This window comes from Myxocyprinus asiaticus, chromosome 46 (genome assembly GCF_019703515.2).
Source record: "Myxocyprinus asiaticus isolate MX2 ecotype Aquarium Trade chromosome 46, UBuf_Myxa_2, whole genome shotgun sequence".
In the NCBI taxonomy this organism is placed as follows: domain Eukaryota; kingdom Metazoa; phylum Chordata; class Actinopteri; order Cypriniformes; family Catostomidae; genus Myxocyprinus; species Myxocyprinus asiaticus.
The window spans coordinates 24,018,121-24,045,031 of NC_059389.1; the positions used below are offsets into that span (position 1 = coordinate 24,018,121).

Consider the following 26,911-nt stretch of genomic DNA (forward strand, 5'->3'; position numbering starts at 1 on the left):
TTTACAACCATGTTAATTGTAAATGAAGTCAATCACTGAAACAACAGCACCACTTTGAGTAAGAAATAGCATGTATAATATGTAAGTGTACATGCATATGGGATACAGATAATTCATAATTGTTGCACGGAAAATCAATGTGATATAGTATTTATTTGTATGAATATAGTATATATGTCTTGTAATAAACAAAGAAATAGATATCATATGATAGTAAACTTACATAGATATGAAATAATAATAAAAATATAATTTTCAGAAGTGCAAAAAAAAAAAAAAAAAAAAAAAAAACGACACTATTACATATCTAGGATTTCTAATGACCCTATACACTTTTGGTATAGGGATACTAATTTTAGTGGGATAAATAAGGGATTTACCAGCATTACAGTGTATACTGGATTCCAGGGTTTCCTGCTGTTACGTCATCATGAAAACTAAGCTGCAATATTTGATAGAACTTTACACAGATAAAGTAAGTGATTTAATCACACTAAAGTCATAATGTTTATGGGTCATTCTACAGAAACAGTAATTTTTGTGATAGCAAAATGTCTGAAAATATATTTTTATATTTTTAAACTATATGTTACAATATTGATTAGCCCCTTGGCTGTATGAATCCACATAAATGTCAGTTTGACATATTTTTTTTTTTTTTTTTTAAAGAAAGCTTGTGCAATCTTTGTCACTGGTGTTACTTTATAATTTTAGAAAATTAAATATTTTTTTATAATGTTTGCACACGTAGTTACAGGCAAAGAGGGATTATTATAATTTAAAAAATAAGCGTTTTATTAAAAGAGGTCAAGCTTTTATTAATTTAAATTAGGTTTGTGAAGAGTGTGATTGTGTGACATTTGCTCATTTGCACCATCATATCTTTGTTATAAAAATAAAAATATTTGAAGGACAGTCGTTTAATATGGATTAATATAAAATAATTTTTATGTCAGATATGACAAAAAACACTTTCAACACCAGTGACATAAAATAATGCTCCAAAGATTGTAATCATCCAATATTAATGACTGAGATGATATAAAAAAATAGAATATTTGTTATAAAAACTATGATTAACGCTGACACTTAGAAAAAGATCTTTAACAACTGGGTTTGAGTGTTTAAAATAATAATAATAATAATAATAATAATAATAATAATAATAACTTTAGGAAACCACTAAAATCTAAAATAAAATAAAAAAACCTTCTCAAGCTCATATGCCATTGTCTGCTACTACTGTTTTGCTGTACTAAGATGGGGAGACTTAGGACTGTCCTAAGCTACTAATAAAGAACAAAAAACATGACACATTTTTACCTTTCTATCCACCACCTCTGTCCACATGCCCCATTATGAAATCCCAGGACCCCTGCTCAGTCTGAAATGATCATTTGATCAGTGTCAGGGGCACTGGAATTAAAGGAATAGTACATCCAAAAATGAAAATTCTCTCATCATTTACTCACCCTCATGCCATCCCAGATTTGAATGACTTAATTTCTTCTGCTGAGCACAAGCAAAACATTTTAGAAGAATAATTCAGCTCTATAGGTCCTCACAATGCAAGTGAACAGTAATCAGGCCTATGAAGCTCCAAAAATCAGATAAAGGCAGCATAAAAGTAATCCATACGACTCCAGTGGTTTAATCCATGTCTTCTGAAGTGATCAAGTTGGTTTTGGGTGAGAAAACACCTAAATGTAACTCCTTCATTACTGTACATCTTGACAGCAGTCTCCTTGACAATTATGATTTCAAGGTCGATTACGCTTCCTATGGCGCCATCTAGCGCTCTGTGCATGCATCAAGCACTAGGAAGTGTAATCGAGCTTGAAATCATGATCGTGCCTAGAGACTTCAATGACAAGATGCACAGTGAAAACGGAATAATATTTTGGTCTGTTCTCACCCAAAACCAACTGTATTGCTTCTGAAGATATGGATTAAACCACTGGAGTTGTATGGATTACTTTTATGATGACTTTATCTGCATTTTGGAGCTTAAAAGGGCTGATCACCATTCACTTGCATCGTATGGACCTACAGAGCTGAAATACTCTTCTAAAAATCTTTGTTTGTGTTCAGCAGAAGAAAAAAAGTCATACACATCTGGGATGGCATGAGGGTGAGTAAATGATGAGAGAATTATCATTTTTAGGTGAACTATCCCTTAATGGAAAGTACTGTGGTGGTTTTTGTGGCTATTTGGTGTTTTGGAAGAAAATAAAATGGAAATCCTAAATATAAATTTTACCTGTTACTTTTAAAAAACATATTATTTAATGGTCTTGCTATGCATTATTATTTCTGTTTAATCTTATGTTGTCTTCACAAGTTAGAGATAAATACTTGTCCCTCCATTTTAAGGTCTTAAAGTCACAGGACGATCTTGTGAAGCAGCAATTTTCCATTGTTTTTGTTTGGTCTAATAACACTTGTTGAATTCAGACTGCGCATTGAGACAAACGTAACTAAGACTATTCAATAAATTCAGTGGTGTAGTCAGGGCCATACGCACATATACACCGTGTGCTTATTTTTTCCCAGGGCTGTTTGTTTGTAAAGACTTCCAAGGATCAGTATTAACGTATACCCTCGGTATATGCATATAGTCCTACCTTAGCTTCCTTTTAACTGTATACCATGCTGTCTTTTGAAACTGGTGATTTTTTGTTGTAACTGATGCATTATAACTTGAATTCTACCATTCCCCGCTCATGACAACCGCTGTCACTGCCATCATTGACTGAGGGAATTCATGGCAGTGAGTGGAGAGACACTCTCACGCTGAAGCAGTATCAAGTAAAATTAATAAAAGGAAAATATATGTTGCCATTTTCACCCGCAATGCTTCTCCAGTGGGCATGCTCAGCAGCAGATGCAACAATACAAAGTTCCTAGTGCTTAGCCTTACAAGGTTCCCACAGATTCTGACCCATGCATTTTTAAGACCTTTCCATGACTTTACCAGATGTTTATGACTACTGGATAACATTCTTAAAGTTATGAGTCGAAATCACAGTTTTTAAATTCCCTGACATTTTCTGATTTTCCATGTCCATGGGAGGCCTGGCTTTATAGATTTAAAACAGTAAAATTGAGGTTTCCATTTCACTGTTCACAATGTTTCCACAGAAAATCCACTAAATGGGGGACTGGGTAGCTCAGTGGTAAAATACGCTGGCTACCACCCCTGGAATTCGCTAGTTCGAATCCCAGGGCGTGCTGAGTGACTCCAGCCAGGTCTCCTAAGCAACCAAATTGGCCCGGTTGCTAGGGAGGGTAGAGTCACATGGGGTAACCTCCTCATGATCGCTATAATGTGATTTGTTCTCGGTGGGACACATGGTGAGTTGGGCGTGGTTGCCGCAGTGGATGGCGTGAAGCCTCCACACATGCTATATCTCCGTGGCAACGCACAGTTGACAGTCTCAGACACGGAAGCAACTGGGATTCATCCTCCACCACCCAGACTGAGGCAAATCACTACACGACCATAAGGATTTAAAAAGCACATTGGGACATGGGCATTCCAAATTGTGAGAAAAAAGGGAAAAATCCAAAAAAAAAAAAAAAAAAAAAAAGGTGGACAATACTATGCAGTTATTTTGCAAAAAATAAATAAATAAAATAAAAAATACAAATTGTCAACTAGTAAGGTTAATATTGGTAAGGTCAATATATAAACATACAAAATTCAACATCCTTATGAAAATATTACATATATATATATATATATATATATATATATATATATATATATATATATATATATATTTACATATCATAAATACACATCAGCACTGAGCATCAGTGATCAAACTGAGCATGCTCAAAAGCCTGTAAGTTCTACACTGAAAACACTGAAAAGTTGACTACTCATTTGATTGAGTAAACTCGTTTCCTCAACTGAATTGAGTAATGGCATCTCCAAAACTTATGTAATTAAGTTCAATTAACTTGCTGTTCATATAGAATGAATTTAACTATTTAGGCTAAGTTAACTAGATGCAAGAAGACTTAACTCCTATTTGCTATTTAAATAGTGTTGTTTCTAATGTTATTAATCATTTTTATTGAATTGATTTAATTTTAGATCAAACAATAGCACAGCTCAAATAAAGATCATAACTGATTCTATGTCAGTCATTAAATAAACTTAATTCTCCAAAGAAATGAATTTATACCTTACATGCACTTTAACTGCACATGTATAGAGAATTAATCAACAGGGTCCAACGTGACCAAATGGGACACTGCTAATAGTGACATCACACAAAACAACTATTTGCAACAAAACAACATAAATAATACTACAAAAGAGCTAAAACTTCTATAAATTCATAATTACAACTATTTAACTGTCCCCATAACTTCCCTTTGACCAAGGAAACATAATTAAATAATTCAAGCACAAAGCAATATGGGTAGTATTAACTTCACCACCAAACTTGACATCCAATGTGCTTACTGTTTAAAATGTTAAGTTGCTCTGACTTAAATGGCATAAAAGTTGACTTTATTGATTGTTTTAAGTAATCTCAACTTTTTCTTCATTAGATAGTTCAATCAACATTTAAAATTTAGTTTATCTGACAAAACTGAAGATAGATTTTTTTTAGAAAGAAGTTTTACATAAGGTTTTACAGGTCTGCCTTAAGGTTTTCACTGTATACACTACCACAAACACTTGGTTGCATGACAAAAAGAGGATATTTCGTCATCATGAAAGTTAAACAACCAAGGAGTGTTGACAGCCCTCTGCAGTCCATTAAAACTGGGTGTGCTTAAAAGTTTACAGATAACATTATTTTCCAGTGAAACATTGTTGTAAATATGGAACAATGTTGCCTTAGGGATGCAAAGAAAACATGAGGCGTGCAAATTCAACATTTTCTCAAGCAAAACTTTTGAAATACCAATGTCAGGTGAATGAAGTAGTCAAAGCACAGTTTAAAGACCCAGTTTAGTTCATGTATATCTCAAAAGAGGATATTCTTGGATCAATCATTTTGAACAATACTTTTTTTATTATTATTATTATTATTTATTTATTTTTTTTCAAAATGAAAATTAAATAAAACATATTAAATGGTATAATGCAACTATAATAAAACATCTACAAACTTTGGACACTTTTGGATACTTGTCATGTCAAACCAATAGGCAATTGTTAGAGCTTTTCTCGGAACTAACTTCACATTTCATTACCATTTCTTCCAATTACTTTTAACCAATTGGTGTCAAGGTGATTTTTAGTGGATGTGTGAAGTCAGTTCCCCTCATGTTCACACAAGTATGCTACCAGAGTAACCACAGGTGTAATTCATCACATTAACTACTGTATGAATATGTTCCACAAAGTCTGACATCCAAAAAATGCCTAAATACTTCTTTAAGAGTATATCTATTGCTTTACTTTAAAAGTGCGTTTGTGCTATATTTCTTTCAAGTAAATGCCACTTTTTGGGGCCTTTGTACAAACGCACATTAAGAAATGACCATCAAGAACAATATTTTTTAAAAAATGGAGCCTTACGGTGCACTCACTGTTGTAGAATTAGTTCGGTTTGGATCTTGACTCCTTGGTTGAAGGATGAAAACATTAGGATGATTAATATTCCGAATAGTATGACCACATTCCTTATCCGTGTGAATGAGGGATCCACTGTATACCAGCCAAAGAGAGAGGAAGTTACTGCCCTCTAAGCTGATTCAGCTCAGGAAAGAACCATTATAATGTGCCATTTGTTTACTAAGAGTAACAAATTTTAGGGCTTTAATCACTAGATCAAGCGAGAGCTGTATTGTCAGTACAGTCATCTGTTGCACAAATCTCTATCCATTTGTCTCATGCCATTCACTGAAACACATTTATATAACTCACAATGTTCACAATTTATATATATATATATATATATATATATGAGCCCCTTGAGTTTAAGTGGCGGCCAATAAAACAACAATAAAAGAAGGTTGTGTAGATCTTGCTATCAGTTACAAGATCTGTTCCCGTTGACATATTACCATGTTAAAAAGTACATTTGAAGATTGTGCGGATTTTGCAGAATGCCATTCAATGTTTGCTCAATACAAACACTCACACTATTTACAATTAAGTTGGACATCTGTGACAACTAAGGTGAACTGGAATATTCTTACATTTCTTATGTCTAACATTGGACCCAGAAGAAAATTTCTAGAGAAATAAACAAAAGTGCATAGCTGAACTTGCCTTATGCAGTAGGTCACCCTTCACACCCAGTTTCAACTCTTCTCTTGGGTTTTCTTGTCCAGTTGTGTCCAGTTAAGTCATTTTACTTCACTGGAATCCCAAAACAGTTGTGAACTTAGACCGCTCTTCTAAAAGTGTTCTTTCAATATGGAAAGAATGTAACACCACATGCCACACCTCAATAATACACAAAACTTCATATGCTCTTATGGGGCTCATGCACACCTACGGTACATGAAGAGTAACTGGTGTGGAAGAAGAATGACAGATAGTCAAAGACAACATATGAAAATACATCTTTAAAGAAGAGCTACAAATTATATTCAAATGCAAGAAGGAATGAACATGCAGCTTCCTTCTAGCTCTGGAAATGCTAGCTGGGATGCCCACTGAACGCAAATATGACTGTAAATTAGAATAGAAACCAGTCTAGTTGCATTACTGTGTAAATATCAATATTAGCCTGTCACTGTATTTAAAGACATCTATCTACAGTATATATCCATGTCTCTGTCTTTTGCTTGTTTAAACCCTTGCTGAAACCTTAAAATAAAAGGCTACCATGGTTTTACAATAGTAACACTAACTGTAACTATGGTATTTTGAAGATTTGTGTTAACACTAAAAAGAAATATCTCTTTGGCTGAAACTGATTCAACTGGACAGCAGTTCCACAAGTTTGAAATTCATTTTCTTAACTTAAAATTACTATGTAATCTCAACACAAACACATTGTGTAGAAAGAACCTATGGGTAAACCCAACAAAATCAGGCATGCCAATGTAACTCAAATAAATCTTTTATATTTTCTTATGTACTACCTAATGAAAGTGAATGCTAGTGTGGTTCAGTTATGCTAAAGTTAGCACAGCATTTGCTCAACGAAGCGAGCAATCAATTTCTTGTGCTACATCTACCTGTCTTCATCGTTAGCTCAAGCTCCACTATTCACCATAATGTTAACCCTCAAATCTCCAACATAACAGAAACTCTTCTAAATCTCAACATAACAAAACATTAAGCACTAACAAGTATCCCCTTTAAATTCATCTTGCACAAAAACACTTAAAATAACACTTAATTTTAACGTTTACTCTCCATGTCGAGACTCATAAAAAGCATGCTGGGAAACTGAAATCACCTGCCCAGTTTCATCAATGCTACATTAACACCATAAAATGTATTCATGTAGATCCAACTCAATTAGATTAAGTAAACTTCGATTTTACAATTTTAAATGGATAGAACACAATGAAATCAAGTTGTGACAAAATGTATATATAAACATATGGCAACTATGATCTTAATACAAATACAAACTGCACTTAGACTACTATGAACAATGTCAGAGACTATTTAGCAGAGACGGGCCACTTCTATTAAAATGAATGGGAGAAATTGGAAAGCCCAACGGACAACGGATGTAGAAAGGAAATCCCGCCTTACAAGTAAAAGAGCCAATCACCTTTAAGATACAGACATCACCTGTCAATCAACTCGAGAATGTGCATGTGCATTAGCTATGCAAGCCGGGGAAAATGCGTATTTTTAGCGCCATCTGATTCCAATGTTGTCAGATTTTATTGCTGATTTCAAAAATGTTCTTTGATCATAATCTTGACCAACTGTTTATGAGATTTCCGTGTTTCCCCTTTTAAGTAGATAGAAGCTGCACTGTCATGGATGGAAATAGCCTCCCGAGAGCATTCCAAAGATGGCTGACAGTGTACTGACTTGCTAGAAAAACTTTGACAACGTATAAAATGTTCATAATTGATGGTAATTTAAAACATTTTAAACCATTTCATGTTACCACATAAGTTGTGTATTGTACAAACACACTTTACGCACAATTATGACCAAATGGGTCATTCCTACAATTCAGTGATATTTCGGCTTTGAAACTTTTTAAAAATGACATTCTTTTATAAGTATCTTTGTGTTTCATTATTAAAGGGACATGTTAAATATTTAATCAATCATACTGGTCAAGCTAGATGGGCAGGGTCAGGTTGGACAATAACGGGGTGGACATTCAGTGGACAAATTAGCCACTTCATGGTCTGTGAATGATGTCTAGCAAACATATTTGTAAACTTATATTGATGATTTTATTTCTGTTTACATAAATACATTGAATTTTTAAAATTACATTAATATTTTTTCCCATAACAGGGTGGATATGTCATGCCTGACCACATATGACTAACACCACAAAATAAAGGAAAACAAAAGAATAACGCACTTCAAATACCTCAAATTAATTTAGCTGAATGGCTGATGTCACCTCCAATGTGTGATGTCATTTCATAACATATATATTCAATTAAAGGTCACAGTATCATGACATTGAATTTGGACACGTGTTGTGTGTTGTAGTTACCCGCAATCTTTCCTGCACTTCCGTGTCTGTTTATTTATACAGGATAACAATTTAGAAGAGTATGGAAGATAACAAGGTAAAGTCAAAAGTCACTAAATTACATAAAAGTTATTAAGCTGAAGTTAATAAGCGTTGACCTCGATGTGTTTAGATTATTTACTTCTAAGAGATTTTAATAATTCGTTAGATTTACTCTTATTCATGATTGTGTCTGTTTCTGCAGAAATGCAAAGGCCCACTTCTAATTGCTTTGCAATATAAAGACATATCTGACCTGGATTAAATCTCGACCTTGACAAACAGATGCAGAGCCACTAGCCAAAGGAAGAGCATTCACTTTTATAAAGGTAGACAAGATCAGCATTCATGATCATATGCATATCTGAGATCAATTCTGCGTATGAAATTATCAGTTCTCTTTGTGGAATATTGGTTGTGCAAACAGTGAATGAGAAACTTGTGAGCCGGAACAAGACAGAATCTTTGCTTTTTGAGGTGATCCTCATTGCAAAGGAGTGTTCAGAACAAATCAAAATTAAGATAGTTGAGAGTGTAAAGCATTATGGTACGATTGTTTTTTGGTAAGGTTATTTTAATATGCAATTATTGTTAAAACATTGATTATGATTTTGCTTTTCCATCACCAGGTCTAGAAATATGCCAATTTTACTTCTGCAAAAAGGAAGAACTCATAAATACTCTTCAATCACTCAAAGTTAAGCTGTTCCTCTCTACTGACAGGGATGATATCTATAAAGCTCTACATACAGGTAAAACAACTCATTTTGCATGAATCACAGAATTAAATAGATTTGTATGGCATTGATTTGAAGGATTTGTCATTTGCATTAGTCCACAAACTGTGTGAATCGGTGCTGTTTATATAACTAATCTTTGCTTATTTTGTTGCTTTAGGAATTCCTGCCGCTTTGCTCTACGATCAGGCTGATCAAAATGTACGTGATCAGCTAAAGGTCATTTTCTCAGGTGATGTCATTGGGTTCTCAGAGGATTCACTTGATAGACTTACAGATTTTGGATTCAGTGAAACCCAAATACAGACTTTCAAAGCTGCAAAGGTAAATCGTGAATTAGATTTTGTGTGAATGTTTATATTTATTTATGGTTTATTATTATTATTATTATTATTATTATGAAGGATATGCTAATTATAGACCTCTAGATAGTAATTGGTCATTTTACTCATTGCAACAGAGTGTAACTGTGACCGATAACTTTTTAAACGGTTTGGTTCTGAAAGTATTTTTCACGTCCATATCCTCCATTGGCATTTAAAAAACATTAATAAGAGGTCTAAAGGCCCGGTCACACCAAGAACAATAACTTTAACCATACAGTTTTAAAAAAATTCTATGTCTAGAGGAACAGTATCATTGGGAACACTTTCAGAGTGATTTTTTTCCAGCTGATGAATGCTAAAAACATTGACAGCCAAAATCCATCCAACTTTAAAGGGCTTGAGCATTTAAAATGGCAGACAATAGGGTTTCCCCTCGGAATGAATGGTGAAAAGTATTAATGGAGATAAGATGATGAAAAACTAACACTAGCTGGTAGTATAAAATTACCTCAGGTATCCAGTGCTAATGTCGACAATGTCTTGCCTCCTTTGAAAATGTGGTGAAAATGACAACCCTGGCTAAATGTGTTACTTGAATTTGTACTTGTAAATGCAGTGAAGATCACAAACACCACTAGTGATGGAAGAAGCGAGGCTTTTCCAAACTTTGAATCAACTGAACCAATTGCTTCACAAAATGATTCACTGCTTTGAAGCGCTCAAAACTGCACGCTGAGGATATCTGCTGGTTAAAGCCATTTAAATGCAACAAGAAAACTATAACATGTCCTACTAAACTGAACGTAACTGCAGCACACTTAGAATAAACAAAACGTTATCGTCCATTGGTGTGGATGCTGATATAGTTGTCATTATAGTTATTGTTTTTGGTGTGAACGGGCCTTTAGACATAATCCTTTTAATAAGGAAAACCAAAACCAACCATCTCCGAGATGAATCACACAACAAACTTTGATTTGAAAGAAAAAGAAAGGTCTATGAAACAAAGATAAAGACAGGTACAAGACAGTGTAATTTACATGTTTCATGAGGGAATGTTACAAAATAAAGCTTATATTAAGACTTATATTAAATATAAACTCCTTGGTAACACTAATCGCGTTTCCACTATCAGGTGTGCTAGTGCGTGCCAGGGCCAGTGCGTTCCCATTATCAATTCTGGGGCTTCATCATGCCTCCTTGGGGCCAACCGATTACACTTGGGCCAAACAAGGCCAACTGGGGATTGAGGTGGGTTCAATGTCAAAGGTGGAGGTTTGCAGAACTTGTCAAGATATGTATCCAACATACAACGGTACAGGTTCAGGGGAAAAAAAAATTGCAGGCACAGTACAAATCCATTCAAATGCACAATGGACAAAGCGATGCCCAAAGAAATGACTTTCCATGGTTCGGTGAACTTTCATAGATGATGTGCTGGGACATCGTCCCGCTGTTAGTGGAGAGACCACTCGGGACATCGTGGCTGGTACAGTCAGTGAGTTATTGCTAATTTATCTTGCTAGCTAGCTAATGTTTACAATCGATATAAACTCGATATTCTAGATAACATGATACCTCAGCTTGAGCTTACCTTTTGCTTGTGAAATGGGCGAGGTGTGTGACATTGGCACCAGGGTGGCGTATTAAGGGCGGGTTTTAGGGCAACACTGTGGGGCTATTGGCCAGATGGCGGGAATGAGGTCCGTGCTGGCCAGCTGATAGCCCTGGCCCAATAGTGGAAAAGTGGCTACTGAATTCTCTGATTGGTGGAGCTCTCTTCAGGATTATGAGTAGTGCAGTTCTTCAGTGGGAATTTGGCTATCAAACCCTATTTTTTGAAAATGAGGTTGAAATCACATTGACTTGTGGATTCTACAGATGTATGTATCATTGCTTAATAATATCAGAGCTCATGGTAGATTCTTTTTAAAAGGTTTACGCATTATCGTTACAAATCTATTTCTCATATCTTATATTAACCCATCCCTCTCTTGGCAGACTTGCATGAAAGAGTTTGCCATTCTGATTGGCGAGATGAGGACGAGGTTTGGCCGTGAAAACAGCCCTCTCTGCACTTGTCTTATAACAACATGGGGTTCTAGAAATGTCTGTGCCTCCCCGTCTATTGGCTGTACAAACAGATAGTCCCGCCCCAAACTCACACCATTGGTCGAGCCAATCTTGCTGTTTTTGAACATAAAAACATGTCCTGCATGAAAGCCATGTACTGTTACACTGTAATTCCCTTTTTTTGTGTGTGAAAATGTTTTGTTGAAAAATAAGGAGAATTCATATGGGCTATATTGGGTTTAATACTGGTTCAGGCACTATGGAGTAAAACATATAGTCACTAATAGTTAAATGAATGTTTTTTTTGTTTTTTTTTAAATAATGGTACATAGTTCACATCAATGGCTACGCCATTAATAAATTGCACATAATGTAAGAAACAATCTGAAACAAAAACAAAAAAAGTTTATACATTTCTACAATCTACAGAAATAAAATGTAGCCTTAAGGAAAAGACAATGGCATAAGAGCAAAGGCTTGGCACATATGTACATTAGAAATACCAGTATCTAATTCATAAGAGTTAACACGATAGCCCCATTTTTAGATGTGATCATAACACTATTTATGTTTAGTTACAGCAAAAGAGCTGTGATTTGTTTTTGTGTTTTTTATTTTGGCCAAATTATGTACCACAAATACTGTATATGGTAATGACATTGTGTAGCTAGAGTGAAAGTTTCCAAGCAATATTACTTATGCATTTGTCCATAATTGAAACGGTTTATGCACATTTCTCAACAATAACAAAATAAGGGGTAAATATAATAAAGCAAGGAATACAAAGATATTTTGTTGCAGTCATGCAATACAATAATGCACATTAAAAAAGGTGTTCATCTTTGGCTCAACATAGTAAAACACTTACACAGAATGATAAACAGATGTTTTACAAAACAAGATAATAAACAAACCATAGCATGCATTACAAAAAGCTTAATATCACAGGTTTGAAATTATGATACTTTATACTGATGTCTCTCCACCAATTTGAAAGTTGCACATGCATTCAAAATCTTTTTAGAGGCTAAAATATGAATGAAATAATACAAAAATATACTTATATTTCTAAAGTAATTATCCTTCATCTACCCAAGTTATTGAAATGACAACCATTTCAGTAGATAATATACTGATACTATACATTTGAAATTAAAAAAATATTTTTTTGTATTTGAAATAATATCCAGCTCTTTTTGGTGGATTGGTGATCAAGTATTGCCAAAATGTTTGGAAGGTGTTTAGAAATCTGATATATGGTCATATATGAACATTTTATCAAATTAGTTCATATATGTCAGCATATACTATATGGTCATATTATTTTAATTATTTATATGTTCTATTACTATAGATGTTACATATGGGAAAACAGACATTTTTTGTAGTATTTTGTTGCATATATGTACAAATGAGAGCTTTTTACAGTTCTCTTAATACTGGAATTTGTACAGCATCTATTGTCTTTTAGTTCTTGAAGAAGCAAAGGATCAAATTCAGGCAAAATCTTCCTTGGAGAAGTTCTTAAAATTTCTGCTACTGAAGGGATTTGCCATCCTCAAACGTAGATGCCCTCAGGATTTAAAGCCGATGATACTGGACTCTGTAGTCCACGAATGCTGCCAACCACTAGATGAGACAAACCCAGTCGTTTCAATGAACCAGTTGATGAAGCAAAATCTGGGGATAGAAAAATTATTAAGGTGTGGATGTTAAGGAATACCATCTAAAATCTCTTTAATTACATGCATTATGCTTACTTTGTTCATAATGTTCACAAGCATAATGTTATTTTGACATTATGCTTACTCTGGACTCTTTTTTCCATGGAAGAAAGAAAAATCATTATTGACTCATAATTACTTGATTGGACAGCCAAGAGTTCTTCAAGTATTCAGTAGTATGCTAGCATTTCATTTCGAACATAGTCAAACTTTTGGGTGTTGAAAACTTTTACCTTAACCTACTCCAACCACAAGGTGGCATTTTGGATAAAGCATAACAGAAAATCCACACTGAACTGTATGACTTCTAAAAAGAAGACTTAAAACTCTAATTTTATTTCTCTCTTCTCAGTGATTGACGTCATTATAGTAAGAAAGAAATGACAGATTGCTTGTACAGAGTTAAGACCATTTTAAGTAAACCAATGCAACACTAATCAGTCACAACTGGGACGAAGCAGTAGTTCTGAATCACCCTCAACACTTTATGGTTTACAGCAAAAGGTTTTTAACTCTGTACTGCCCACAAAAAAATAAAAATCCCATTCATTTTTGCCATAGACAAACTAGCTAACATGTATAAACCTTTGAAGACAAACCTACCATGAACTCCAAGATAGTTAATCAATATTATATCCTTCTTTAGAAGCCACAAGTGAGAGTTCAACTTCATTTAAAAAAAAAAGAAAAATGTTTGACAGTCAAATTTCCAATAAAGAACTACCCAACTCATAATCCTGAAGAGAGATCCCACAATCAAAAAAAGTCACTGTTATTATGGAAAAGGAGCAGGGTGTATCGTTGCTGCTGGCGCTGTCAATGACGAAGACGATGACGATGAAGAACCCAAGTGCAAATTTATTAATAAACGTGAAAACCAAAAAACCCTAATTAAAAACATGAAACATAAACGACTTAACTAAACTTAACTTGACATGACATGACATGACTTGACTATAGACCTGACATAAACATGACTTGACATGGCATGGCATGGCATGGCATGGCATGGCATGGCATGAACTATCCAACAATGTTACAATCACATTACCTGACAAAGCACAATGGGAAAACATGAGGGCTTAAATACATGGACATGGGAGAACACATGACAAAGATAACCAATGAAAAAACAGAAATGATAACAGGATAACAAGACAATAAACCAACAATGAAAACAAGACACATGAACATGGAGGGAAAACAGGACATCACCTGACTAGGGACACATGACATGAAACAGGAAATAAACTTTCAAAATAAAAGACATGAAATACGTGAACACACACATTAAACATTACACAGGTACCTCACACTCCCAAGAAGCATTGCGAAGGTCATTATTGAGTCATTCTACCTTACACTCTCAAACTATTTGGATATTTGTTTGTATCTGAATAATTCACAATAAACCTAAAATATATTGTTTTATACTTGTAATCAACCCCTATGCATCAGTAGTTTTATATTGTACTATTGTTTTACATTCAATTATGTCATTTGCAATGTTATTGGATTGTAGTTCATTTCCTCATAAAAGATGTTAAGGACACTTAATCTTTTTTCCAATTTTGGTGTTCCTTTTTGCTCAAAATCATGCTCGTATTGGATTATCTCAGAATGGAGAAGCCTTTGGAGAAAATGAATGGGGAAAATACCAGAACTAAGGCCAGAACCAGAAAAAGTGGGCGGTCACTGTTGCGCTCTATTGGAAACTTTTATCTAAAATTGCTTTACCATCTTGAAAAGCAACGAATGTAAGAGACAGCATGATCAAAACGTTTTTTATTTATGCACATGCACAATTTACATATCTTGCCACTGCACTAAACTGAAACCAGATGTGGTCTTGCCGTTAATGACATTAATAAAACACTCATTATTCATTATTGAGGTCTTGTCGTCATTCCTGAGTGCTTACACTAGTCATATACTATACAAACAGAACATAATTCCGGCTTTAGTTATGTTGTTAAAAAACATTACCTTTGTCACCTGTTGTGTTGCTGGAGTCCTCATCGCTGGGGTCCACGGGTAGAACCGTGACTTTGGTCCCTGTTTGTTGGATGAACTGCTGCAGGTTTACCTGCCTCAACTCTTTGGTCAGCTGTTCTAGCTCATACTGACTCTCCTGGGGAAGAGAGGGTGGAGGGGTGCTAATGAAATGTTTGTCCATTACTGCAACTGGCAAACTGTCTGCACTTGTGCAACATTAAATGCCTATAAACAGTAATAATGCTCTAATGTACTTCCGTAAAATTAGCTCATATTTTTGAAAATACTTGCGTCATTTGTAGGTTCTGAGTGATTGCAACAAGTGAGAAATGTAATAATGCTTCTGACAGAACTCTACTGTAAAGACCAGCTTAGAACAGCATTTCTATGGTGGACCAAACCTTGTGCTGGTTTTCAACCAAGGGGTCAATATTTGGTTGGTTAGCATCAGTAGCACCTGAAGCTAAATATACATTATTACTATTGCATAATGTAATATAATTGGGGGTGTTGTCTGGGCTTCATAAATTATATAACATAAATATTACTTTTCGTGTCATTCTATCCCTGTGCAATAATTTTTAATGAAAAATTCTATATTTTTAAAGCCTTAAAAGTAATCATATAGCCCCATTTTATTATATGATTTCAAGTTAAATATCAATAAATTACTACTTAAGGTGTAGGCCTATCTGTCATAAGAATACGTACACCTTAAGAAGTATGACAATTTGTATGACAGTTGCTTATCATAATAATCGCAATTATTTATTAAAAATTATTGTCAGCCAAATTTCATAATCGTAACAGCCCTAGCTGCAATGGGGTCTGAGTTCTTAAGGAGCAGTGGTGTGAACAACAAGGGGTCTGAGACCACATTAATGTGAAGAGCACCAAAAAAGAAACTGGGTCCTCTTTTAATTCCACTTAAACTGTGAACACCAAAAGCACTGAGGTCATTTGCGGCTGGTTCCCTTTCTGGTTCACTTTAACCAAACTGTGTTTGGTTCACTTAAAAGGTACTATATGTGAAACCACCTTAGACACCGTTTCAAGTTGAAAAAACTTCCACTGTTAAAAATGCATCTCAAGACACCTACATCTTTTCATCTTTTAAGAATGCTTTAACCAGTAGTTACGTGAATGCTACACATACTCAAGAAAACACTTGCGCACCTGGTGCCCCTGCTGGTGGATGCCATAAAAACATTATAATGGAGTTAAAAAGCATCTTTCTCCATTGACGGCCATTCAAATATAGCTATATATTCTGATTCTGAAGAAATATTATTTTGCAAGCAAAATATAAGTCGCAAATATTTCATAATATTATAGTAGGTGTTTTTCCAGTGAACATTTTTTTTGGGGGGAGGGGGGGGCGCTCTGAAATGCGTGAAATGGACTTCACAGCTCAGAATGGTCACTAGTGACGGGTTTGGGACAGTGCATGCTCTTGGGGTGCCATTAGCCAATCAGCATGGTCAGCATGTAAGGACATAATTTTCTTGCGGCTCCAGATAATTCAAACTACTTGTTTGTGGAGCTGAGTGCCCATGAGCAAAGATGGCTGAATTCAAGTCATGTACTACTAGGGGATCATGTGCTACCTTAGCAACTGCCATTGAAATGAAAAATGGCTAGCTTTCTCCAGATATTACAGACCTACCTTGGGGAAAACCAGCACATCAACAACCACAACCCAACATATGCCGGTCTTTTTGGCAGGAAACATGAGCACTAGACCATCAATAACTGTACACTCAATAATGTTTTGTGTTTGTTGCACTGACACCTAGAAACTTAGATGCAGGATCCCGCAAGAGCAAATGTTCTCAGATATCAATGTCATTGTACAGTGCGCTATTTGCAGTCAGACATGATTAATTTATTCCGTGAGTGAAAGGGTCCAATTACAGTGGATTATTGAGATAAAGCGAGAAATATTCGGCTTTTCATATGATCTCAATATGGCACCGCTCATGAATGTGAATAAAGCAACTTTTCCTCTAAAGGACAGTGTATACTTAGTTTTTCCACGTGCCATTACATCTTTCGCATGGTCGAGCGCTTTGTCCTTTCTAAATATGCTTTTTTGCACTATGACACTCTTTAGTACAGTCAACAGCAGGCGCATGTGCCAACGATACACACAGTCGAGGACTGTCTGAGTGTCTAGAAAAACGTGTACGTCCTGTACTAATATCGAAATTTATGCCACGTGCACTGTGTGCAAGACGTAGCGGCACATGGAAAACATACATTTTAAACATATAACAACATTTTAAACATTGCTGACTTCAATTTAAAATGTAAAATTTCAGTATTTCATATCAACCCCCATAGCTCAAATTAATCAGAGTTTATGTTTGTTAACCATGACGTACCTGTAGTCTCTTGAATGACTCAGTAATTGAGCGGTCCACTGCTCTACAGCTGTTCTCAAGCTGGGCCGTGTGCTGAGACTGAGCCTTAAGTTCTGCTTTCACCCTCTGAAGTCTTGCCTTCACCTCACCTTCGGTGGCCTGCTGCGTCTCTCTGATCTCCTTATGCTGCAGTTGAGCCTCCAGTTCTGCCTCTACACCCTGCAGACACATCAGCCGCTGCTCTAAATCTGTCTCGCAACTGCACAGACGACTGCCCAACTCCTCCAGCCGCTCCTGCAGCTGCCTCTCGCTCTCCTGCTCAATTTGGAGCTCGGTGGCCCAGAATTCCTCCTCCTCAATCTCCACCTTGTTCCTTCGCACCTGCTTCTCCAACCTTGCAATCTCCTCTGTCACTTTCACATACGGATTGCCATCCTCTACAGTTTTCTCATTCAACATCTGAAGCTCTGCCTCATATGCTTCCATCCTGCGGTCTAGAAATGTTAGGGTCTCCCTTTGAAGCTTCACCAGTTGGGTAAGATCCTCCATGCGGTTGCCTGACAACCGAGGGGACATTGATGCTGTATTATAGCCACTGTTCACTACAACCACTCTGTGTTTGCCATTACTGTCGCTGAGTCTGCCTCCACTAAGTATGTCCCGGAGGCTGCGGGGCACACCTGTGAAGGTCAAAGATTTGCGGCGTGGCTCAAGCCGGCGCAGGGAGCGGTCACCTGGAGCTCGAAGCTTGGCCATCAATGGAAGACTCTGCCGATGCAAGCCACGCTCTGGACCCCTAGGTTTCAGACCTTTGGATGGGTGGTACTCATTCAGAGAGGGGCCCGTGCGGTGCAGGACAAACTGCACGTCGCCGGCATATTGCCCCCAAGTGTTGAGAGAGGCGACCGGGCTCTCGTGAGGAACAAGATGCCGTTCAGTGTCCCTCCATTTTTCGATCAGTGTGTAGCGCCCCGTGCGACCTACAAAAATGGAATTTAAGGAATCAGTGACAGGCAAATTATTTGCTGTTTTACAGCTTCATAAAACTTGAAACAGAACACACTAGTTGTAGGTACAACTTTTATGTAACTTCTTTTGTCATTTTAATGCCTGACAGCCACTGATCAAAGTCAAATGGCTTTGAAATGATATGAGGGTGAAAAATTATGACAGACTTTTCATTTTTGGGTGGACTATTCATTTAAGATTACAGTACTAAACTAGATAGTTAAAGTTTGTCAAGAAAAACTTTAATGTTGGCTTGACAAAGTCTGAAAGCTTAAAAAGTTTTAAAAACTTGAAGTTTGAAGGTTAAATAGGCCTAGGTTAAGAGTCAGACAGGCAGATAGATAGTCAGATAGACAGAAAGTTAGACAGATTCAGGTAGACAGACAAAACTGATAAAGACAGTGCATTACTAAGTGGCTGCTAAGGTGTCGAAAGTGGTTGCTAGGTAATCTGGCTGGTTACTAAGGAGTTTTGGCTGGTTGCTAGAAATTTCAAGGCTGTGTTAGCTTGACAGTGTTTTGGCTGATTGCTAGCCATAGCTAGAGTGTTCTGGTTGGTTGCTAGGCTGTTTTGGCTTGTTGCTAGTTTGTCCGCTACGGGAAAACCGTAAGCTCAATCAGAAAAGACATGGCACACTAATGCCTAATTTATACTATGGAAGAAGCCAAACTTTTTTCTCCTGGACGAACTAAAGCACCCTAGGCGAACGAAGCTGACATTTATAGTACGTGCGGTGTCATTTTAAAATTAGTCCGTTGAGGGTAATGTCACAGTGTTTCACGTACTGTTCCAGCCACGGAAGTAATGGCAATAACGCAGGTCTTTCTCTCTGTGGAGTTCCATTTGATAATTTATGTCTTGGTTTAGGTATTTTGAAAAAACCCTAAACTAAGTCTATAGATTAACAGTATGTTGGTTTTGTCATGCCAAATAACAAGACTGCCAATCATGTCAGAGTCATGGCCTAGCGGTAAGCACACATGCTTTCACTCACTTGGCTGTGCTAATACAGGCAACACTGTTTTGAATTCAGATGCGGATTTCCCAATTCGCCCACAACTTTGCCGATCATTTCCAGTCCTCAATTTGTATCCATAGAAGTTGAAAAAAACCCCAAAAAAACAATAAGTCTTCTTGATATGGTTTGTGCACCTCAGTGGAATCGAAGCTAATAGGCAACTGAAATTTTAAGAAATATACTTAAAAAAAAAAAAAAAGGACAGCTAACTCCTGAAACAGAGAAAGGGGAGTTAAGTGTTCTTTCTTTTTCAAGAATGAGTCACATTTTCCATGTCAGCGGGCACTTTGGTTGAGCCAGGGTTTCTCACTAGTTCAAGAGGGGGCCCTTAGATTATACCAGTCTGAGTGCAGCTGAAAATAGAATCAAACGGTGACGTCAACTAAGACAGGTTTAAATCAAAAACAAATTGCTCTGGGTCCTGCTGGTGTTGTAATTAACTGAAATCTGCTTCTTAGAAAAAAACATTTGTGCTTCCCTGTGGAACTAATCTAAAATATGGCTGATGTCTTTGACGTCTGAAGCTGTTGGAAAGCCAGTACATACTCTCTGATATTTAATCTGCTTTTCAATTATAAAGTGGGTAATGATTACTGAATTAGCCTGGATGCCAGATGGTTTCAGCATTATTCAGAATTTATGGTATCTGTGTTAGCCACGATGATCTTATAATGAATTATAGCTCCAAGTCTTCCATACCAGTGTTGGGCAGTAAGTAAAATGATCAACAGTGACAGTAGCTCAACTGTAACTCAAATAGTTTTTCCAATATTAGGCATATTTCTTCCAACAAATAGTGGTACTGTGCTATATCATGCACACTCAGGTTTATAAATGAGCGAGCTGAAACGAAAAAAGATTAATCTAGCACGCTTACAAGCACACCAATACGCTGATTACTACCAAAAATCAGCTCATTCAAAAGGTAAATGTTTTTACATGCAACTCGTAATTGGTTAATGGGCAAAAATCGACATGTGTCAATCAGTTTATTCTTATGCCATTTATGACCTTTAAGGGATTTAAATGGCCTTACAAAATGTAGGCTTATTAAGCATAATCAGTGTAGTAACATGCAGTAAATGTGCTCAGTGTTAACACTATACATTAAGGTTGTATTTGTTAACATAATTCAACTACATTAACAAACATGAACTAACAATGAACAATGAACAATAAAAATGTCACCCTACTTGACATCCTCATTGTTTTGTACCAGATAAACACTGTTCAGATTTTTGAAATAGTTTTTTCCAATTAACACTTTTTATTGATTCACACAATCGAAACAGAAAAGCAAAACATATATTCACAGAATCAACTTTTAACCCCCATTATTCCCTTTCCCCCTCCCAATCCCCAACCCCACCCTGACCCTCAACAAGCTTGAGTATACACAAAAAAAAAAAAAAAAAAAAAACACAAAAAAAAAAACATATATATATATATATATATATATATATATATATATATATATATATATATATATACATACACACACACACACACTGCTGGTCAAAAGTTTTGAAACACTTGACTGAAATGTTTTTCATGATCTTAAAAATCTTTTGATCTGAAGGCGTATGCTTAAATGTTTGAAATGTAATTTCATTTAACAATAGGAGCGCTCCACATCGAGGCAGCCATCTGCGGCGCCATCATGATGTATATGATCCAATACCAAGTTTAAATCTTTCTCCCATAATCTCTTGAGGGAAGTTGAAGCTCAGTCCCCCAGACTCTGAATTAGCAGGGAGTAATACACTGATGCCTCATGACCTTTTCCAAAAGTAGTTATCACCACTCCCAGAGTATCTGCCGCTCTGGGGGGGGTGTATGCTGCTCCCAAAAATAGTACAGAGCAGGTGGCGCAGCTGTAAATACCTGAAGAATTGAGACCTGGGAATCCCAAAATGTTGAACCATATTTTCAAAGAATCTCAACACTCCACTCTCATATAGGTCACTGAGCATATTAACGTCCCTCACAATCCACTCTGTCCAGCAGAAAGGGGACTTATTAATACATAATTTTGAGTTCAGCCATATGCTCAAAGCAACATTTAAATAAATGTCTGAATTAAACACTCTGGACACTTTTGTACATATCACGTGCAAATGCGAAATAACGGGGTGTAACTTAACTTCTCCGGTTAGTTTGATAGAAAGGCTTTGCAATGGCGAAATACGGGCAAGAACTTCCTGTTCATTACAAAACCAGGGAGGGTCTGAGACCGAATGCGTAATAATAAAACGAAATCTTGGGTAGGCCTAGCCCACCTTTGTCAATCGGCCTATGTAACTTACTGAAGTGTAATCTGGGACGTTTACCATTCCAAATGAAAGACTTCGCTATGCTATCAAATTGCTTGAAATAAGAGAGGGGGACATCTATAGGGAGAGATTGTAGCAGGTAGCTGAATTTTGGAATACAATTCATTTTAATAACATTAACCTTCCCAGTCATAGATAAATGTAATGAAGCCCACCTGTCCACATCGCTCATAAACCTTTTTATTAAAGGGTCAAAATTAACTAACTAAATTACACAAATTTGCTGGGAATAAAATACCCAAATACTTAATGCCCTGTTTGGGCCACTGGAAGGCCCCGGCTGAAAAGCCGTTACCGGGAAGTACCCTGTCAGAGCCAAAGCTTCGGATTGAGACCAATTGACTCTGTATCCTGAGAACTAAGAAAAGGAATTAACAATTCTGTGGAGGCAAGGCACAGATCTAGTAGGTTCGGAGACAAGTAATAAAATAAAAAATTATAAGTAATAAGCAAAAGCTTATGCGCCACACCTCCCGCCACCACCCTTGGAAAATCGTCCTTCTTTCTTATCGTGGCTGCTAATGGTTCCAGGGCAAGACAGAAGAATAAGGGGAAAAGAGGGTAACCCTGCCGGGTGCCCCTATCCAGAATAAAAGAATCCGAAATTAATCCATTCTTTTGTAACGCCACTACCGGGTGTCTATAAAGTAACTTAATCCACCCAATAAAAGTATTCCCGAACCCGTACATTTCCAAAATCTTAAAAAGATAATCCCATTCTACCATATCAAACGCCTTTTCGGTGTCAAGTGAGATGGAAGCGACCGGAGTCTGATCGTTCGTCACTGCCCACATGACATTAATGAAACACCTAATGTTATCAGAAGAGCTACAGCCCTGAATGAACCCCACCTGATCTATATGTATAAGAGATTTCATAACTTTACTTAATTCGTTATTGTATAATTTTTGACAATATTTTAACATCTAGCTGGATCAGGGAAATTGGATGGTAACTCTTACACTCATTTGGATCTTTGTCCTTTTTAAGAATCAGACTGATCCGGGCTTGTGTCATGGTTGGTGGAAGCTTTCCATCCTTTAATGATTCCGTATAAACTTCTAGCAAAAGTGGAGCCAGTTCTGTAGCATAAGATCTAAAAAATTCAACGGCAACGCCGTCTGGCCCTGGAGCCTCAGGTTTTTTTAAATAGTTTACCATAACCTGATATAAAATTAAGCTATGTAAGTTATATAATTGTTATCCAATTAAATACCTTGTTAGCTACTTTTTGTTATTAAGCGTAGCTAACACATTTTTCAAAAGGGTAGCTTGATCTTGTGGCATTGCAAATTACATTTTTAAAGTAGCTTCTTAAAATATGAAGGACAATATTAAAGAAACAGCTTATTTCTCTGTTATACTGAGACTTCTTACCAATGGCTTGAGCCAGAGCAATGACCACTTCCTGGCAGGTGGTGGCCTCTGTGACACCACAGACCACACGCTGAACTCCATCGACCCATACCTTCAGCTCCATCCTGGGTCAAACTCTGCAGTGTCTGGGGCTGCTGGTCTGATACTTCATTCCTCCTTGCTCCAGGGGTCCAGCGCTACAGATGTCACCCTCCCACAGCAATTCTGCACAGAAAGAGAATAAACACAATGCAGGATGGGTTAGGAAACACTTGGGGGTACTATAGAATATGCATCTCACTGCCAAACTTAGATGTTCTGTGGCGGGACATATAAAAGGGTTTGTCCTTTTGTTTTTAATAGCTAATAGCATTTAATTTACATCACAGCTTTGAATCCTGATTTGCTATTGCCAGGGGCAGTTGGTATTAGGAGGAGGGAAATTCTCAATCTAGATATCATTTTACTGGACAAATATTTGAATACAAGGTGAGTTATCAATGTTTTGGTCCATTTCCCAATAAAGAAAGACTAAAAATTTAGAATGCATATCTGCTAAAAGTTAATTTTTTCAATATTCAGGCGTACACTTAAAGGTAGCCACTAACTTAATTACATTATTAGCTTACAGTAGCGTGACAGTTCAGCTATTTTTACAATAGTGTAGCTTCTCTAATAACAAGCTACTTTTTCCAATATGTAATGACGTCATATGACAAAACAACTTGATTTTTGTCACATTGGGTGCTTTTCAATACCCTAATTGATGCTTGCTTGTTTCATCGCTTGACCCGGAAACGGATCAAAATCCACAATCATGAGTAAGTAATGTATAAATTCTTTAAATGTAGAGTGAAGCTTCTTCTGGATGCTTCCTCTGACCTCTGTCAGAGCAAGCATCCTGAGGAAGCTTGAGTAAGGATGCACAGATGGATCCTAAGCAGAAGTTTTTTTTTGTTTTGTGGAAGCACCTAAAGCATACATAAATTCTCCTCCCTCCCTCACACCTGGAAAAACAGTTTCAATTCACATTTTACATTTGCGGTTTAAATAAACCATAACATGGAGTGAACATGGGCATCACATTTACAAGGTGGAGAACTTTGAGGGAATATTTTGGGTTCGATGGAGACGCCACACTTGCTGAGCTGCTTCTCGATATGTAAGCTTCACTCAAAGTATTGCCAGTGCCACACAAGTTAGATAATTACTGTTGTTTGGGCATAGCTGCCGTTCAATCCGGCGATGTTATTGGATGACCCAATTCCTCTGCAACACTTTCTGTCCAGTGTGTATATGTTATAGTGGTCTTGTTCATTACGACATTAAATGTTTCTCACCTTTTACTTAGTATGGTCTATTTGTTCATAGGGAATCAGTGAGTGCGAAAGGGCGTGATGAGTCTAAGGGGTTTTGGCAAAGGTTATTTGAAAACATACTTTATTCTTGTAATTCTATTTGGTGCCACTAGTAGCGCAGAAATACATACTTAAGGGTTTATTTAAAGTAGCTCATGAAAAAATTCCTTATGTAACAGTATTAAAATAACTGATTTTAAATATAATTAAAGGTGCTGCAATTTGTGGGCCGCAGACACATTCTTTGATCAGCCAATCAGGAGACGTGCGGATGCTGATGTGCTTTCTGCCTGTCAATCATTTTGCACATTCTCATAGTGTAATAGATGAAGCGGATCATTCAGGTTCAATGTCATATTCAGATTCAAAAAGCTGTCAGCTAAGGGCACTATTTTGCTACTGGTGTGTTTGACAACTTTGAGAAGATGCACTCGGTTTCTTTGGAGGGTGTGTTTTGGAAAGGGGGCCATGTCTAATTTAACAGCACAGTCTTGTGGTACTTACAGAGCAGCTTAAATTGCTTACAGCACCTTTACGTATCAAAAGTACAAGTAAATGGCATAAAAAAGTATGGCACAGCTGGCCATTGATTTATAAACAAAACAGATTAAAACTTACATGAACAGTTCTCTTTAGATTCCTAAGTGGAGATAAAACACACGCTGTCCTTGGTTACATGTTATTTTTATACAGATTTGCAAATCGATTCACAATATTAATTGTTCAGTCCGCATATTTTACTGATTGAAAATAATCGAAAAATGAGTCACCAGAAATATTTATACTCGAGTAAAGTACAAATATTCCAAAAAGGTAATTATCATTAAATCATTGTTTAGTGCCAGACAAATCTTGTAGAATTGATAGCAGATTTATAGTAAAATAAAATAATATCATTTTATAGTTACTGTATATTATTGCAAACACTATCTTCTCTTAATAGCTTCAGTGTAGTCTTTAGGTCTGCTAGAAGTCAGTACAGGCCAAGTTAGTAAAATCACAAAATAAAATGTGACCCATGTTGATAAATCACTTATATAATAGTAAACAACAGGGATATAATGGGGTCTTTAAAATAAGTTTTACTTTATTTTTTCATAGCCTTTTTTATACGTTAAGACATTGTGTTGTGAGGGCTTCTGAATTCATTTATTCCCACAACATTTATTTTACACTCAACTCTATGGTTTTAATGAGGTGTCACAGTGGTCTAATGTGTGATTCGAAAAACAGGAACAAATTTTATCCTAATTTCTAAACCCTTTTTTGGTGAGGAAACAAATATCCATTAACTTTGTACAAAAATGTTAAAATGCATCTGTCTAGTAGGAACAATAGAGAAGTGTTGTAACAAGAGCCTTTCCTAATCAGGACAGCTTTGTAAACGGAAATGACTGTGCCACTAGCAGGAGACCTCTGGGTTTCCAGATGAACATATTTCCTTCCTCATATCTGTAGTAGAACAATCAGCTTTTCTTTGTTTTTATCAAAGAAACACAACTCTACCTTCTACATTGAGGTTAAATCAATCTGAAACAACAACTTATGCATGGTCTTAAAATAGCCTATTTTCCAAGAAATGAATTATCTGTGCCTGTTGTGGAGGTGTGCGGAGGGTGTGAAGCGTAGGAGCAAAACATGAACAACAGTTGGCTGCAGTGTGGATGTCTTGTGGGATACAGTGAGACCAGCTGGACCTTACATTATGTTCTTCCCACTTCTGTGAACAGGTAAAATTTTAGCATAACAAGCTGCAAAAAACAATTGTCGATTTTCAGCTTTTCATGTAAAATTTACATAAAACAGTTTATTCTCTTAACAAAGATAATCTCAACATGCGCTGTGACAGACTGGGTGTTCATCCACATATTTTTCTGCAAAGTTTGGGATATTGCATAAAAAGTGCTGGATGGAAACACTAAGATGCAAATAAAAACTCCAAAATGTGCATAAATAACAAATACACTCACTTGAGGT

The 26,911-nt window shown here is 36.4% G+C and overlaps 4 protein-coding genes across 7 annotated transcripts in view; 2 read left to right on the forward strand and 2 right to left on the reverse strand.

Annotated features, from left to right (window-relative positions):
• LOC127436193 (synaptotagmin-1-like) overlaps positions 1-6,357 on the reverse strand; it is a 30,041-nt gene extending 23,684 nt beyond the window's left edge. Inside the window, exon 1 of one of the 2 annotated variants that reach the window (XM_051690204.1) lies at positions 6,242-6,357. The gene's annotated coding sequence lies outside the window, so the exon portion shown is untranslated. Of the gene's footprint in view, positions 1-5,556; positions 5,691-6,241 lie in introns of those variants that run through there. The other variant, XM_051690203.1, reaches the window with a different exon arrangement.
• Positions 6,358-6,990: 633 nt separating this feature from the next.
• Positions 6,991-11,853, forward strand: LOC127435718 (cytosolic 5'-nucleotidase 1B-like). The gene is made up of 6 exons (XM_051689334.1): positions 6,991-6,994; positions 8,928-8,984; positions 9,070-9,189; positions 9,272-9,394; positions 9,540-9,703; positions 11,707-11,853. Exons 1-6 carry the CDS (start codon positions 6,991-6,993, stop codon positions 11,851-11,853), a joined length of 615 nt encoding a protein of 204 aa, XP_051545294.1.
• Positions 11,854-12,008: 155 nt separating this feature from the next.
• LOC127436191 (ras association domain-containing protein 8-like) overlaps positions 12,009-26,911 on the reverse strand; it is a 39,442-nt gene continuing 24,539 nt past the window's right edge. For 2 of the 3 annotated variants that reach the window (XM_051690197.1, XM_051690198.1), the window contains exons 2-5: positions 23,598-23,801; positions 17,882-18,840; positions 15,489-15,633; positions 12,009-13,458 (exon numbers count right to left, since the gene is read on the reverse strand). In XM_051690197.1, the coding sequence (XP_051546157.1) occupies positions 13,337-13,458; positions 15,489-15,633; positions 17,882-18,840; positions 23,598-23,700 (1,329 nt within the window). In that variant the 5' untranslated portion in view covers positions 23,701-23,801 and the 3' untranslated portion in view covers positions 12,009-13,336. The remainder of the gene's footprint in view (positions 13,459-15,488; positions 15,634-17,881; positions 18,841-23,597; positions 23,802-26,911) is intronic. The other variant, XM_051690200.1, reaches the window with a different exon arrangement.
• LOC127436201 (GTPase KRas) overlaps positions 26,646-26,911 on the forward strand; it is a 50,860-nt gene continuing 50,594 nt past the window's right edge. The window contains exon 1 of the mRNA XM_051690220.1: positions 26,646-26,664. The gene's annotated coding sequence lies outside the window, so the exon portion shown is untranslated. The remainder of the gene's footprint in view (positions 26,665-26,911) is intronic.

What these genes read in the sequence shown, in the direction of transcription:
- LOC127435718 (XM_051689334.1), top strand. An exon ending in CTATAAAGCTCTACATACAG is followed by an intron (nt 9,395 to 9,539) that starts GTAAAACAACTC and finishes TTGTTGCTTTAG; the next exon opens with GAATTCCTGCCGCTTTGCTC. An exon ending in AGACTTTCAAAGCTGCAAAG is followed by an intron (nt 9,704 to 11,706) that starts GTAAATCGTGAA and finishes CTCTCTTGGCAG; the next exon opens with ACTTGCATGAAAGAGTTTGC.